The following is a 16,733-nucleotide window of genomic DNA, read 5'->3' on the forward strand; positions in this document are numbered from 1 at the left end:
AAATTTCCCTCATTGCACGTTTTCATAAGCCAAATCAAACGCAGGATGTAGGTTCTAAAACACTATTTCGTTTAAAACATACTGGTAAATTGATTGCATCCAATTCACGATTATCATTTTTCAGAAATAATGAAATGAGCTATTCAAGGTATACATGCCTCGCAATTCTATTAAAGTAAAACAGGGCGTTTAATGACGTCACTTTCACAATCACTGTAGATATTATTAAGCAAATTCTGCAAGAGTGACGTCAAAAAGGGCCTAGTTTTAGTAGATTTTGGATTACAGAGGTCTGACTAAAAATTGTAATGGTACAAATCGATGCTATCAGTGTCCCTGATTCCAGTTTAGAAAACCTATTTGTATTCCTTTTAAGATTCCAATCATACTTTTGAATGAAGAAAATAGCTTACCCTCTTCTGAATAAGTGTCCAATATTTGTCACTCCTTCCAAAAGTGTGATTTGTCATGGTTTTATCCCTTATTTTATAGAAATATCACAAAATAATCCAAAACCATCCATAATAATACAGAAAATATTACATAAATTCACAGATATAAGTCACAGAAATAGTCGAAATAGTCCCAAACCATTCAGAATAATACATAATACATCAATTATGTAAGAATAAGTCACAGTTCACAGTTATTGATCTGAATTACCGTTATGAAATGCAAATTCTGGAAATGGTACATTAAAGCGGTAATTTTACGTTCAATTCCTCCCACTTTTTGACTGACAATTTGAATTTCAGCCAATCAGCAGCCAAAATTCTATATCCACGTGCTCTTCGTGTCAACTCTTCCCGCCAAAAATTGTTTTGACGTTTCTGATGGTTTTAAACTGTCACTTTCTCATCAAGTATTTAAAAGTTGATAAATTATTAAAGGAAAAGAACCACCAACATTTCAGAATGGCTGGTTGAAAGAACTTTGAATCGAGATGCTGGACTTAAATTTCCTTTTTAAAGTCTGAAATCTATTCAAAAAACATTTTGATCAACGAATAAAGTATATTTTGTTAAGTTAACGGGGGAAAAAAATGCAAAACCGACATGTTTGTGTAGTATATTACACGGAAGGGGACCTTTAATTCTGAACAGAACTCATAACATGATTGCTAGATTCGCGCCAAATATTATCCCAAATTTATAGGGATATAGTTGTTAGTGTTACTGTTACAATAAAAATTCGCCTTTTCTAACTTTTAGGCCTAAATCAGGCTACCTTCAAAGAAGATAATTAAGATTTTTTAATGTGGGTCAAACGTTTTGGTGACACAGTAAAGTCGACAATTGAAAGCCCTGTTCTGATAATGATGGATGGTCATTACTCTCACACCAAAAACTTAGAAGCCATTAACTATGCCCGACGTAATGGAATTATTATGCTGTCTCTACCACCCCACACAACTCATAGATTACAACCCTTGGATGTTAGTTTTTTCAAACCATTACAAACTTATTATAACCAAGCAATTGGTAGCTGGATGCAAGACAATCCTGGAAGGGGTGTGACTCAATTCATAGTTTCGAAACTATTTTCCACAGCTTACATCAAAGCATCTACAATGCCAACTGAATGGTTTTGCTAAATGTGGTATTTGGCCTTGTTGAAGAACAAGTATTTTGTCCATCAACTTTAAACAACCAATTGATTGATGTTGTACCCACCCAGGAAAACCAAGCAGTTGCGGTTGCAGAAGAAATTGTTCCGTCTACCTTTAAGGAAACCCAATTAAACCCAAGTAAATGGCTTTTGTTCCCAAGGCACTCATTCTTACCGACCCTACGCCCCTAACAGTGGCTTTTAAGCAAAACATTTTCATAATTTGATGTAACTTGTTAAGCAATTTTGTCTTTTCTCTGATTTTGCAACATTATTTAACTATGATGATAGTTCTCTTAGTTCACTTAGGGCCTACTGTTCACATGAGAATTCATACTAGAGAGAAACTTCATCAATATGATGTTTGTAAAAAGCGTTTTACCCGATCAAATAAAGTGAATGTTCTCATGAGAATACATAGGCTACTGGAGAGAAATCTCACTAATGTGATGTTTCTAAAAAGCGTTTTACTCTGACAGTCTTTTTGAGCACATGAGAGTTCATACTAGAGAAAAACCTTACCAAGGCCATATTTGTAAAAACTACAAAAAGTCTATCTCTATTGTGGAGTAGTTGAGAATTTTAAATTTTTATTGTGAAATGCCTATTTCAAGTAGGCTACCATTATAATTCGACAGTGGTTTGGAATTGACGTCATTTGCCTCATACTACGATACATATCGCGATATAATGGAATATTTAGTTCACATTGAACATTCGCCATTCATTCGTGAAAATTCTGCGTTCATCAACCAATGAACTCAAAAAATCTACATTCAATCCATAAATAATTGTTTGAGTATATGAGTGGTCCGAGTTTGTTATGACATGCAATGTCATAGTCAGGGGTTCGGACTACATTTTCGTCTCCATTTTCTCGCGAGACCACTAGCGTGCGCATGCGCAATTAGTCTAAATAAACGCCATTTTCTAGGAGTACAAATGTTATTCTTAAAAAATGACAACATTTGCTGATCATTTTTGGGTATGTGACATGAAATATTAATGCATATTGTCCAAATGATACATTAGTCGAATCTTATTTAATTTCCCTCATTGAAATACCAGCCAGCTCTTTACAACTTGATATGAAGTAAAGGGGTGTGTGTCAAACCGAAATTTTCAATCTGAGACAAGTTTCACAATATTTTTCCCTAATTTGCTTCACCTCTGGCGTCTCGATCAGAAGCCAAAACACTACTCATATGAGTGAAGCATTTTCACCACCCAGTCCATAGCCATACTAATTCATATGGTGTAGCTTGTTTACTTATTACAAATTTATAATTTCTGTCTGACACTGACGTTTTCTTATTAGGCCTAACTGTAGTCAGTAGTCTTATTTGAAGACTTCTTAAAAATATTGAAAACATAATATGAATATATTATTAGTTTTATACACTTCTTTTATTTGGGTAGATTTAATCTTTAATCTTCAAATAACAAGTCTAATCAGTAATATGCTTGCAGCAAACAAGTGTAGTAAAGAGACAAGTTTGGCCAAATTGATATTAATATTACCACAACCATAGTCTAAAACTGAAGAACTAAAACTTTTGTAACTTCGTGTCATTTCTACTTTGCTGTAAAATATTGTTATTTTGCTCTTTGTTTTTGTATTTTATTATATAGATTATTTAAGTTTAGTTTAAATAGCTTGTTTCTTTACTTCCCAGGGTGAGAAAAACAATGGTTTTTATGTTTTATACCACAATCTAAAGAATGGTCAGACTTCAAGTAAAGACTTGATAGAATTCCTCAGAGATGGGTAAGTGTGGATGTTACTTAATTCAAATTATAATACTACTGAATAAGGTTGAATCCCATTCATTGTGATCGATCATTAATCAAAATGAATTCTTATCCAAAAGCATTTAATATAATGAGATATGAATTAATTGATATCTGGATATTCAATATAATTTTTTATTTGTAGATGCCAAGTTGAAGAACAATACAGTAAACTTCTTACAAAGTTGGCCAAGTCTGCTGCAAACTGTGCACAAGTTGGGTAAGTTTTGTTATAATTACTTTAGTAAATTTTGATGTTGATAATAATGCTATTTCATAATTTATGATATACGGTACTCTGTAAGCACTATTAGCCATCTTGTAAATAAAGTACTGGTAGTTAGAAGCCTGAAGCTATTAGGATGAAACATTAACGATTTTCTTTAATTTAACAGGACCTTTGCTCCATTTTGGAATTTGTTGAAATCATTGGTAGAAAAGTTGGCCAGTCTTCACATGCAGTTAGTTCATACATGGTCTGATCTTATTAAAGATATTATCAGATACAATGAAGATCAACATAAACGGCAGAAGACTGTAAGTAGGATTCTCCAATGGATATTTATAAAATACAATAAATTCTAACAGTACAGAAATGCACGCATTGACATAAAACTCAGAGATGTAAGACTTCTGGCCCTGTATTCTCGAAATGATCTTAGCGCTAGGACGTCCTAGTTTCTCATCTTCTAACATTGATTCTAGGACATCCTAGAGCTAAGGATGGAAATGGGTTGCAGATTAATTTCTTAATTTAACGCTACGCTTCTACGCTTCCCAAAAATTCCGGAAATCAATTCAATGGTCACTTACATCTCTGCAAACTCCAAGCATTGTCTTTTTGGAGGATATATAAGCTAAGAAAAAAGTAGAAACGAATGTATGACAAACCTTCCTATCTCACATAATGATTCCATGCTTACTTTATATCATATTGTGTAGATGAAAGAAGGTGAAGCTGGTACATCAGAAACAGTTCAAGCTATTCAACAAACCACAGTAGCTGTTCATAAGGTAAGCTTATATTTTAATAGTATTCATTAGGGGTCATTATAACAGAAGGTTTCTGGCATTTGCCATTAGAAGTAAAACAATCAAATTTTTCCATTTTTGATTTTCAGGCCAAAGAATTGTATCACACAAGGTGCCTTGAATTAGAAAGATTAAAACGAGATAATGCCACACAGAAAGATTTGGACAAGGCAGAGACAAAGAAAAAGAAAACCTGTAGGTTTGATATGATTACTGCTTGAGTTTTTTTGTATTTGTAAACGATGAATAAAGTACTTTTTTATTTCTATTTACATCTTCCACAAATATTATCTATTATATTTTACATTTTCACTTTTGTCAAGCAATGTTTTAGTGTCGTACCAGTTCGACAGTGAATGAATGTGTATTGAAAGACTGTGTTGTTTTGTGTCATACCATGTTGAAACAGGTTGTGTTGGATCTGGTGTATACATGCATTAAGTCTATATAAATATTCATATTTTAGGTGATGAGTATAGAGGTTTAGTAGAAAAATACAATAATATTCGAGTAGAGTATGAAAAGAAGATGACAGATTCTTGCCATGTAAGTAATTTAGAAACATCAATGCCTAACCTTATCTCATAAAAAATAAGAAAGAAAGGAAAATGAGTTTTAATTTTATTAACTTATCAATGACAAAATTGTCCAGCTGTCTCTGTAATGTAAAAAGGGAGGTAACCATTTTCACTTTAACTTTAAGCTATGCTTTTTTCATTACAGCATTTTCAAGAAGCAGAAGAAGAACATGTTTGTCAAATGAAAGATTTTATAGACACATATACTAAATCTTGGGAAAATCAACATGTTTTGATTGGACAAGTAAGTTGATGTTTTGGTGCCATTTATGAATCTCACATTGTCACAAAATTTGTCAGTAATGAGGATAGATGGTGTTTTCAAGGTCACCAGACTTTCACACGCTGACCATGATTTGTTCCAAGTAACCAAGCAAACGATGTTGTGTAAAGATTTCAAATTTCTAACCGACAGGTGATCCTCTATGAACATGTCTGATTGCATGTTTGAAATTATTGAGCCTTTGATGAACTTTTTCAATTTAGGTACATACAGAATTTAAGCGAACCTGTGATGATTTAACTGTACAAAGATTATTTGAAACATTTATACAAAATAAAACAACTGGTAAAGAGAAACCTGGTAAGTATATAGATATGTAAAAGGGCAATATGTCACCAGTACATCTCGCTAAACTCATTTAGGCAACTTTTTAGGTGGGATATCAAAATTACTGTTTTTTACAGAAAATTATTATGATTTAACTTGCATGGTTAAAGTTTGCTTTAATTTGAAAGATTTTTGGTTTTGTTAATATCATATAAGCTTACTTATAATACGATATTTCAGGGCCATTATCATTCGTAGAACCAGACTTATCAAGTATTAATACATTACGACCAATGTCACCAGAACCTGCTGAAAAACGAGACAGTTTAACAGAAAAACAACGACAAGGTATTGCTTATACAACCCTTATCCTTATATTGTCTGCACCCCTGCTCATCCGTCCATTACAGTTTTCGTGAAAATGCTATAGTGTTCAATTATTAAAAAAAAAATTGTATTTATATAAAATGTTGCTTTGAAATAGATTAATATATAGAAAATGGTGTAGTTTCAGTACTTTGAATTGATTTTCATGAAACTTATTATGTTGTTGTGACAATATCTAGTTTTTACATTGTAAAGTGGCTATATCTGGCCAATGTCCTTTTTGGTCATTTGCTGAGACTGGCAAAAACTTTTTAGTTGGCAAATTGATTTGAAGGAAATTATTTGTATATACACCATTACATGGGTATATTAATGAAATGTTAATTATATAGGAACTTTGAAGTGCTTGTAGAATTCTATTCAACTTTAAAGTTTATAGTAGAAGAAAAAATTATTTTCTTGACCTTTTGATACAGGTATATTATGATTAACCATATAGTGCAATCAGGAGCTTCCTACCAACTAATATTATCATCCATTACTTGCACATTTCAACCCATTGAGCACAGTATCATTTATATTCCTTCACAATATGGCAATCCCCTTATAGCACTATAGAGCCACTATTTTGAATTCAATGCCGATGCTGATATGTTTTTAATCTTCAAGAGTTATATGTAATAAAAATGCATAACAGCAAGAAATTTAAACTCTTGTCCAAAGAGAGAGTAAAAGTTGTATAGTAGTAGACTCTTCCAAAGAGAAGTACCATCAGATGTTTTGGATGATTTAAACATTGAATTTTTGACACCATTTTACTCAAGCCCTTAGAGTATGATTTATTTACCTTGTGTTACAGAGTTAGTGCTGTTTACTGGTAAGATTATCTCGTGTGTTGTGAACAATGTGTTGACTAATCCAACTGTTTCAATTTCAGTTTATATTGCACATTATTTGATATGTTTTTAATTTTGCATCTTATGTTTTGCCTGACCCATTCCTTAGGATAGATTTGACCTTGTATACATTTAATGGACATATTTTTGGACTTAAGGGACTAAAGAGAGGTTAGGACAATGCCACCACTAAATATCTATTTTTCATATTCACCTTGTCAACGGGCCATTGGGATCACATGGATGCTTTTAGAGTTCATTATTCATTCTAACAAATCTATCATCATGTAGATATTTTGGTTCCTTTTTAATCTCATTTTATACGAATGTTTCAAATGATAGAGCCAAGAATTTCTTTTAAAATGTCCTTTTTGGCTCTGTCACTTGCTATAGGAATATATTTTCATATTATAATAGATAAAATATATAACATGTAGATGCCTACTTTTAGCATGTACTATGATATGAATTACACCACAGTTTAGGGCTGCTGTTCTTGAAACAAAATTCTAAATGTTCTAAATCAAGTACTGCCTCAGCGAGTTGGTATTTGGTACTTTCATAAGGTATTGCCAGCTATAATATTCCTCATGAAAGAGAGCACTTAGCTGAGACCATAGATTTATTGTGTGAATCAGCAGCCCTATCACAACACAGCACCAGTGCCGAGGTTGAATTTTCCACCTGTGTTTTTCCAGACTCGAGTGGTAGTGCGAGTCCTGTGATGTCTGATCAACCAGGACCATTAAGTCGCAGTGTCAAGTTACGAGTATCGAGAACATGTAAATAAAACCTCCTATATACAATATATATCCTCTTATTGGAATCTTTAGGCTTGTTGCACTTTTTACTGCATGGTTTTGGGTCATTAGTTAAAGAAAAAAATAAGACAAACTAAATCAGAGTGGATAAGATTTATCAAATATTGTATTTTGTTATATTGCAATCAAACTTTATTTATATATTTCCAAGTAGTCATGCTTTTAGAAAACTTTTATTTAAAAGACATGTTATAACAAGCTGGCTTTACTCTGTTAGGAATACTCTGAATATTGCTGATATTCTGCCTGATTTATTTTGTCTATTTTAACTAGTTTAGTTAGTTATATTTATTATATTAAAGATTACTGTAGATTAGTATAACATTATCTTATTCATTTTACTCAATTTAGATAAAATGAAATGAATACATGTATCTCGATAGATATAAATTCACCTTCACAATCATCAGGGTATCTTTTTTGGTATTTGTACCTTAGACATATGCGCTAAGTAAGTGTACCCAGAGAATATAACTTAAAGGGTATGATCCTTTTATTTGCTCATTAAGATGATCCCATTGAATATCAGATTGTTCTATTGTTTATCTTTGTTGATAAATAATAAGCAAATAAGATAAATGAATAAGATAAATGTTATGACCAGTTTTGTTCATATTAACAATCATCCAATAAGCACATTCATCCTAGATTTTACTAACATACGATTTTACTGGGTTTTTCCAATTTCATTTAACTTTTATGTTTTCTTAGCAGATTTTCAGGGTTTGATCCTCAAAATGCTTTTGGAATGCTTTTTGATATTTGAAGTGTGCTGTGTTTTTAGTGTTTATTTTTTGAAGTGTTTTGAGTGTGTGGTGTTTGCTACTCCTGTGTTTAAGTAGATATAACCAAAGCTTAGTTGACCTTTTTGTTTGATTTCTATTACTGGTTCTTAGAAATAGATTTTACCTCTTTCTTGTAATTACATTTTAGTTTTGATTTCATGCATTGGTGCTTTAATCTGATATAGTTGAAACATTTAATCCAAAATATTTTTGATTATATTGCTAAGCATTCTTTGGCTGATTAAGCTTTTTTACCTTTTTGTGGCTTTATGTTGGCATATTAGAAAGCTTATCTTTTCAACTAAAATTCTCCTTTTTGACATATTTGAATTTATGAATTATTAGAAAAATATAACATTCTAAATTGCTACTCAAGATTTTTAAGATATGATCCAATGAAAAACTTTTTCAGGGTTTCTTAAGAAAAATCGGAAAGAAAAAACCAAGAAAAAAAAGAAAAAAGACAAAGATGATAAAGATAATGAGTCTTTGTGAGTAAAAAAAATAAAATTGTTCTTAACCATTTGTTTGTGAGCTTGAGGTGTTCAAAGTTTATTTGAAATCAAAAATAATATTGACAATTGGAATCTTACATTTATTTGGATTTATTTTTACAATTATTAATGACATAATTTTCATCAACAGATCTTTGTATTTATTTTGATTGATTATTTTATTTTCAGAGAAAATGATACCACTGACAATGTAAGGTTATATATTTTGTTTTATAAATTTAAACATAATAATTATACCTATTTGCCACAAATTTAAGTAAAATATATGAAGTGCCAGAACTTATAACAGTTCAAAATCCATGATAATTAAAATAATTTTTTCGTATAAAGTACAAACCAAGTTTAGTTATAATGAGTTGATATTTATATTTTACAGACTGCACCGGAAGTTGACGAAGAAGGCTATAACATACGACCTGAAGAAACAAATGATCGTATCCTTCTAATAACTTCTATCTTGCCAAATACTAGGTTCTAGATATGTAGTGCTTGTTCACTTACCTTTATTGTTTACATAGACATAGGTAAGCTCTATATTTTATTCCAATATTTGACAGATTTTTATACTTTCATGCTGTCACCCCTTTCTGTATATTTACAATTGACTTTTAACTGCAGTTGAGGCCACAGTTTTTGTCAGATTTATATTGATTATATTAAATCTCTAACAATTTGAAATGGATACAATTTTATAAATTTCCTGAGTTATAGCCCTTGCTATAAAGTTGTTAAAAGAGAACATTTTTTTTTTGTCTGAATTTTTCCTAATTTGGTATGGAGGTTTATATCCACAAGATCACAACCAAGATTGTCTTCCAGCTTTTTAAGTAATGAGATAGTTCATTACATTAACCCAAAAAATATCCTTAACCTCATACTAGATAATGGTGATAAAAATAGTTGGTATTCTAGTGATAGTGATACTGATTCAGGTACATACTTTTTTACTTATTCCATTCCTAGTAATATGTATGGTATTCACAGTGAAGGCTTGTAGTAAATTGCTACAAAATTGTTAAACTTGAGAGCATATTGAATTGTACCCATCAGAAAGATTGTGTCTGTCTTTTATAAATTGAATTGTTTTAAGTGTGACATAGATTTTGTTATTGAACCTCCAGCATCTCTGGTGTCAGTGTTACTTTATTTCTCTCTTTTAGATGGAGAAGATTCCAAAAAGAAGATCAAAGTACAGATTAGACCACTGAGTCCTAACGGAGCTACACCTACAGGAACTGTTGAAGATATTAAAGCCTCTGTTGAAGGGTTACGTCTATCTCCTACTGCTATTGTAAGTACAAACAGTTCTACTGTAGAGTCTTAGGGGTCAGATCAGAAATTTGCTCTGTTAATTTCATTCAAAACGTGTGCTTGAGCTTAAACTGTACTGTTTTGACTTAAATGAAGCCACCATTGAATTGATGGCTTGGTTTAGTTTCATGACTCGGTCTGTCATGAAAGATCTTTTTCTTAGAAGCTGCAATTACTGAAGGTTGAAACTTTTAATGTAGAATTGTTGATTTTCATTAGCTTTGTTCTTTGGGCAAAATTTTCAAATTATCAGTCCAAAAATGTACAGAACAATGGGACGAATGTTAAATTGCTGATTGTCTTTGTTATTATAGAGGAGAAGAAGCCAAACTCCAATAGATAAGAAGATGAAGAGGTCACAATCTGAATCTGATACATTAGAGTAAGTAGAATTCTCTACAATATCAGTATATATTCTAACATCAATTTATTTAACTCAGTGTGAATAATCACCTTGTTTTAACCAATGAATCAAATTAACTAATTTTAACCCAGAGTAAATAATCACTCTGTTTTATATCCTTTAATTATAACATCACATTAACACAGTGTGGATAATTACCTTGTAACTAATAATTACATTAATTGTGTCATGTACATGATGATTTAAATTTGATTATATTCTTTTACTATCTTTGTTACTGAGCAAATTAAATATCTAATGAATGTACTTCGATATATGAAAATTGCAATACATGTATATCATAACATTACAAAATGTTAAAATACCTATTCTTGTTGCTAATTATTTATTCCCATCCCCTCTTAAACTTTTAGACCCACAATGCTATAACCTCCAAAGACTTTTTCTTAACCATGGGGTTTGGTAACAATTTGTACAGTGGTATTGTACAAATATCTTCTCTATTCGACCTAAACTAGCTTTTATAATCCCCCAACTCTTTACCTTGGTGCTCTTACAGGAAATACCTAGCATAATCTATTTTCTATAGATTATCTATATTAACAGTTTGTATGGAACAGATTATTTTGTATTGTCTTTTGAAAGTGTTTGCTCATAAATCCTAGAATTAGCCCTGGCATATTTTTTTTAACTTAGTAAGCTTAATCAAAGTTGATGTACATTCAAATATTTGAAAAAGATAATTTATTGAAGTAAAAAAGAAAAAAAATTAATAAAAAGGAGACATCAACAATATATAACAAGTTATTAAAAATGATTTTCAGATTTAGAATGTTTTGAATATTATGTACATAAATCAAATGAAAATTGGAGAAATATTGTTATTATTTCATTAGAAGTACATCTGTGTCATTATAAGGAGACAGATTTACTTCTTACTTATCAAATTTCAAATAAACTTTTACTTCGAACTATCTTTAGTCATCATTTCAAGTTCAGAGTTTTCATATTAAAAGATTTTCAGATTTTCATTTGGTTTACTACTAGTTTTTAAGATGTTAATGATTTTTTTTTATTTATATTTTCAGTTCTCTAAAACCTAGTCAAGATCTTTTAAATTTAGATTTTTTTACTTCATCCAGTGCTTCCACTCCAACTGGCAGCGGTTATAATTTACCTTCTCCTCTCTCACCATTAACAGATAGTAATTTTATTAGTCCAACACAGAGTAGTATCACCTCACCTACATTACCATCAAGTAAGTAATTGTTATCAAATAACCAGTTTGCAATATATAGTCCAAAAGCTGACAACAATGCATCTTCACAATGTCAAGATATATTATGAACTACGTAGTCTTATACCATGACTGCAATAGTCACTTTCTTGTATCATAGAATGCAGCGAATTGATTGGATTGGTCACCAAGGATGAAGATGACAACATTGCTATATTTATGTTTTGTATGCATGTATATTACCATCTCCCTCGTCTAGTGTCCCCTGAGGTAGGTTACCTAAGGACTTTTTCAGTGATATTTGATTATTCTGTGTTGTTTTTGATTTCAGATTTGAGCAATCTATTTAATCAAAGTATCAATGATATTAACAACGGTGGACCACCTCCAGTACCAGGCAGATCTACACCTGGTCCTCTTACCTCCCCTATATCTAATAATAGTTTTAATACATCATTTCCTAGTACAGTTATAGCCAGACCACCATCTAGAAATAAAGGTTTGATATCACAGGTTAGTGGATCTCAAAATTGTTCCTGGTTAAGATTTTATTGGGGTTATTTTTGTTCCTCATTAACTATGAATTCATAGGAAATGGAAAATTTGCTTTTGGTCGTTTCTAAGGCTTCTTTTGTTGACTATTCTAAAAACTGTTTTTGCCTCCAATGAAGGAACTAGTATCAAGATTCAAGTATTCAACTCTATAATATGAAAATATTACGTATTAATTTAATAACTGATCTGTCAAATTTGCTTGTAGAATTCCAAACCAATTTTAAACAGTACCTTGCCAATGACAAGATCAGAGAGTAGTGGTAGTGTTACATTTAATACTACATCAACACCGGTAGGATCATCTCGTGGTCCTAGTCCCTTAACTCTTGGTATGTCTGACACTATACCCATAGCAATAGCGTTAACAGAAACTATTAATGCTTTCTTTAAAGGACATGATGCTGCAAAGTAAGTTGTCTTACATTTACTTACTAATTGATAACAGATACATTTAAAAATACAGGAATAAAATCAATTAAGAAAAAATGGCTATATTGCATAGGTTTATAGTTGCATAGTTTATATGTAAAGACATTCTTAATCTGTAAAGAGGACAAAATTTCTGTGGGCTTAATTGATCTAATATTTGTTTGATTTGTTTTACAGGTGCACAGTTAAAACTGTTGGTACAGTGATGTTATCGTTTCCAGCTGGAATAGTTCGTGCTTTTACTGAAAATCCTTCACCAGCTATGTTAACATTCCGTTTAAAAAATACCAGCCGATTAGAAAATATAATAGTTAATTCACAACTCCTTGTCAAGTATGTATTATGAATTTTTATGTTAAAAAAAACGGTCATAAGTTTTCAGTGTTTAAGATAACAGTTATGTAACGAATATGAAACTATTTCTATCTGAAGGATATAACTTATAGTTGAGATAATAATATAGTAAAGGAGCGTATATTCAACCTTAATGGTCAATGCTGCTTTTCTGTCAAAAATTCGGTTTCACATCTTCATTAGGCTAATTAGAAGCAGAAAAGTAATATGTAAAACTCCATTACATTTTCGCCCTACCATTTTTCGCCCTACCATAAGGTTTTGATTCTCTGTAGTAGTATCAAACAAATCTGAGCCAATTGGTATATTTTGTAGAGATGAGACCCACACAGAAAATAATGGTTTACAGTACCAGTTTGATATGGCAGCTCTAACTGAACATATTAAACAACAAGGAGAGAAAAATAAAACAGCTTCATATTTTAACATAGATATACTCAAATATCAGGTATAGTTTCAGTTGTATTCTTTAGTTAGTTAGTTCATAGTTTCATAGCTAGATACATCAATAATAGAAATACACACTGTTTTAAAAGAATGTGACTAATATTATGAAGAGAGTAGACTTATTATATTGTATTTTAGGTGAAGAACTTACCAGGAGTTGAAAGTACACCAATACCTCTTGTGGTTTATTGGAAATGTAATGAAAATAATACAGATTTTAGACTGGATTACAGATATAACCCATCTTCAATGTCATCACCAGCCACGTTAAAAAATATCTCTGTTATAGCCGGTATAGAGGGAAATGTCAGTAAAATGCAGAGTATACCAAATGGAGTGTGGTAAGTTGTTAGGTTGACCTTAGGAATTGCTTCAAATTGTTGCTGATGTATGGAAAATACTGAACAAAAATGACTTGACAATGAATGTCCTAAATATGTGTAAATTTTTCTGGACATGTGAAATTTTAAAGGAATTATAATTCATTTCTCAAGATAACTGACATGTATATTTCTTTTATTGAGATCAACATTTTGATTTCAGGAATGGTGAAACTCATCGTGCCACATGGAAATTAAATGATATATCTGATGTCAGTGAACAAGCCAGCCAGGGTTGTATTCGGGCTAAGTTTGATATGAAGTCTGGTGCCTGTAAACCATCAACTACAGCATTACAGTTTATGTGTGAGGGGGCTACCTTATCAGGAACAGAATTTGAATTAATTGGCAATGGTTACAGATTATCCCTGACGAAAAAGAGATTTGCTTCAGGTTAGTGTAATCTCAACATTACTAAATGTTTACCATCTAGAGAAGTTAAAGTTTTCCAGATAAGTTTGAATTATTTGATGCTTTTTTGGTGCAAATTCTCTATCTATCATGGATTTTACTCTTTAGTCCCTTTGATCCTCAAAATTTCGTCTCACTGCACCACTTTTGATCAGCTATGTTCTATTTTATTTTGTAGGAAAATATTTTGTTGATCCTGAGCAGAATGTGAAGTATGTATGACAGTTGGAGACGGCATGTTAGTATCATCATTATTATATCATTCCTATATATTACCATGATTATTATTCATTCTTCATTATTTTATTGATATGTACTCTTAAGTGAGGATTCTGTTGGTAGTGTGTTGGATTGTGATCTGTGAAATGCTTGGGAATCTAATTCACTGTAGGCTATACTAATGCCACAGCAAGTAATCCTGAGAGATTGTTCATTGTCAGATCTTGCACACTGCTAACAAATTATTGTCTGATATTGAGAATGGCTCCTTTGATGATTGGCATTATAAGACTTAGTGATGTTTGTATTCAATTAACTTAAATGTCTCAGCTATTAGAATATTATGTTAATTAGTTAACAATCAGTCCCATATTAACCATCAGTTTATATTAATCTATCATTATTATCATCTTATACTATCTTCATTTCAAGTTGGTAAACACTTGTTAAATTGTCTTATAAAAGATGTTCAAAACTGTTGACAAGTTTATATCAGCTAGCTGTGTTCAAAAGTAGCAAAGTTTTTCCATCAAAGGGTTCAAAAAGAGTGCAATCACAGAGTTTGAGAACCTATTTTGGCAGCAGTGTAACCATTTAGGAAATATCACGTCTGCTATAGACAAATATTTGAATAGTCAGTAGATATTTTTCCGTTTTTTATCAATTGGATTTGGATTGAACAGCTTTTATGAAAGTTAAACAAAATGTTACGTCAATATACTCATTATGGATACATGTATATATATAGTCAGTCATCCCAGATTCATTATATAAAAATATAGGATATAATATTGTAATATATAATGGTACTATCATGTTATTATTATTTTTGTTAATGTCTTGTTTTTAAGATCAAAGGTATTAGACCATCTGAATCTTTTTAATAATTATATATTTATTGAAACTTTTATTAAGTTGTTCAAAGAGGGTTTAAGTACAGTAAGTTTATGCAGGAGAAAGCAACATATATACTAACAATCCTGAAATCTAAAACAGCATATTGGCAATTTATTGGTAGCAGCTAGTAATTATAGTAATCATGAATAAAGAAGTAATTAGCTTTTTCTTTCATCAGTAAATTGATAAACTGCCTTCATGTTACATGCTTATGTCCTTTCCATGAATAAAATTAAAATCAGTACAATATATAATTATGAAATAGATTAACTTTTTGTTATGTTTTGAATAAATTTTGTTATGATTTAGATAATGTTCCTTCTCTTAGTTCAAAGAAACTTGTGTTTTGTTTCAATTGTAAAAGATTTTTTTGAAGGAAGACATATTTAAGTTATGATTTAATTATATTTTAATGTATACCCAAAACGAGTAAATTTTTTTTTTTACTAGATGATCGTATTTCTTGAAGTGTATATATTTGTATATGATAAATAATATGTGCAATAGAGGACAAATATTTTTCAGTAACAATTGTACAGTGTATAGAAAAGAGATTTGTATAAATTTGAATTAATATATATTGCATGTTGGGAGGAAAATCAAAATAGTAACAAAAGTTTAAAGTCAATAGAACACTTTGAAAAAAAGATCAAATATAATCAATTGAAATTGTTGATATATATATATATACCATACAGTTATGCCACCCACCTGTTTCAGATTTTTTTGTAATTCTTTGAAGCCTTTTCCTCCCTAACTACAGCAAACACAGTGTATATATGTTGATATAAGAAAGTTCTAATGTATTTTTTAAATTTTGCTTCATTAATTTAAATACTGCCCCTCTTTCCCTACCCCCATAAGATTACTTACAATTCTTTGCTTTTATCATGCCTTGTATTATTATCTAATCTTGTCAAATATTTTTAAACTTATAATACAATTTTCTTAGGTACTTTCTAGACATCTTTTTCTTCAGATAAAACATACTGAAATTTTTTAACTTTGATCTATATTGTGTCTTGTTGGATGACGAATTGTTTGCAGGGTTTTGTGTTTGGTTAAATATGTTTCAAATAGTATTTGATATGTTTTCCTTCAGTATAAACTGTGACAAAATGAGATCAGATTAATATTATTTTATATATTAGGGTGATGATTTATTACTGATGTAATATTACTGAGAGATTATTTTTGATATTTGGTGCATCTTTTTACTATTGATA

General features: G+C 30.8%; 1 protein-coding gene across 1 annotated transcript; it reads left to right on the plus strand.

The window, feature by feature from the left end:
• Positions 1–2,529: 2,529 nt before the first annotated feature.
• On the plus strand, positions 2,530–15,657 carry LOTGIDRAFT_233068 (hypothetical protein; the record flags this gene model as incomplete). The annotated part of the gene is made up of 27 exons (XM_009058514.1): positions 2,530–2,593; positions 3,285–3,376; positions 3,545–3,619; positions 3,795–3,936; positions 4,342–4,413; positions 4,521–4,626; positions 4,898–4,977; positions 5,155–5,253; positions 5,496–5,592; positions 5,800–5,907; positions 6,746–6,763; positions 7,481–7,564; positions 8,801–8,879; positions 9,072–9,093; positions 9,280–9,337; positions 10,064–10,194; positions 10,529–10,596; positions 11,667–11,836; positions 12,147–12,328; positions 12,576–12,778; positions 12,977–13,132; positions 13,469–13,601; positions 13,739–13,941; positions 14,144–14,373; positions 14,570–14,603; positions 15,462–15,549; positions 15,607–15,657. The coding sequence occupies exons 1-27, from the start codon at positions 2,567–2,569 to the stop codon at positions 15,655–15,657; spliced, it is 2,808 nt and encodes a 935-aa protein (XP_009056762.1). The 5' UTR covers positions 2,530–2,566.
• Positions 15,658–16,733: the final 1,076 nt, after the last annotated feature.

Source organism: Lottia gigantea, assembly GCF_000327385.1.
Source record: "Lottia gigantea unplaced genomic scaffold LOTGIsca_34, whole genome shotgun sequence".
NCBI lineage: Eukaryota > Metazoa > Mollusca > Gastropoda > Lottiidae > Lottia > Lottia gigantea.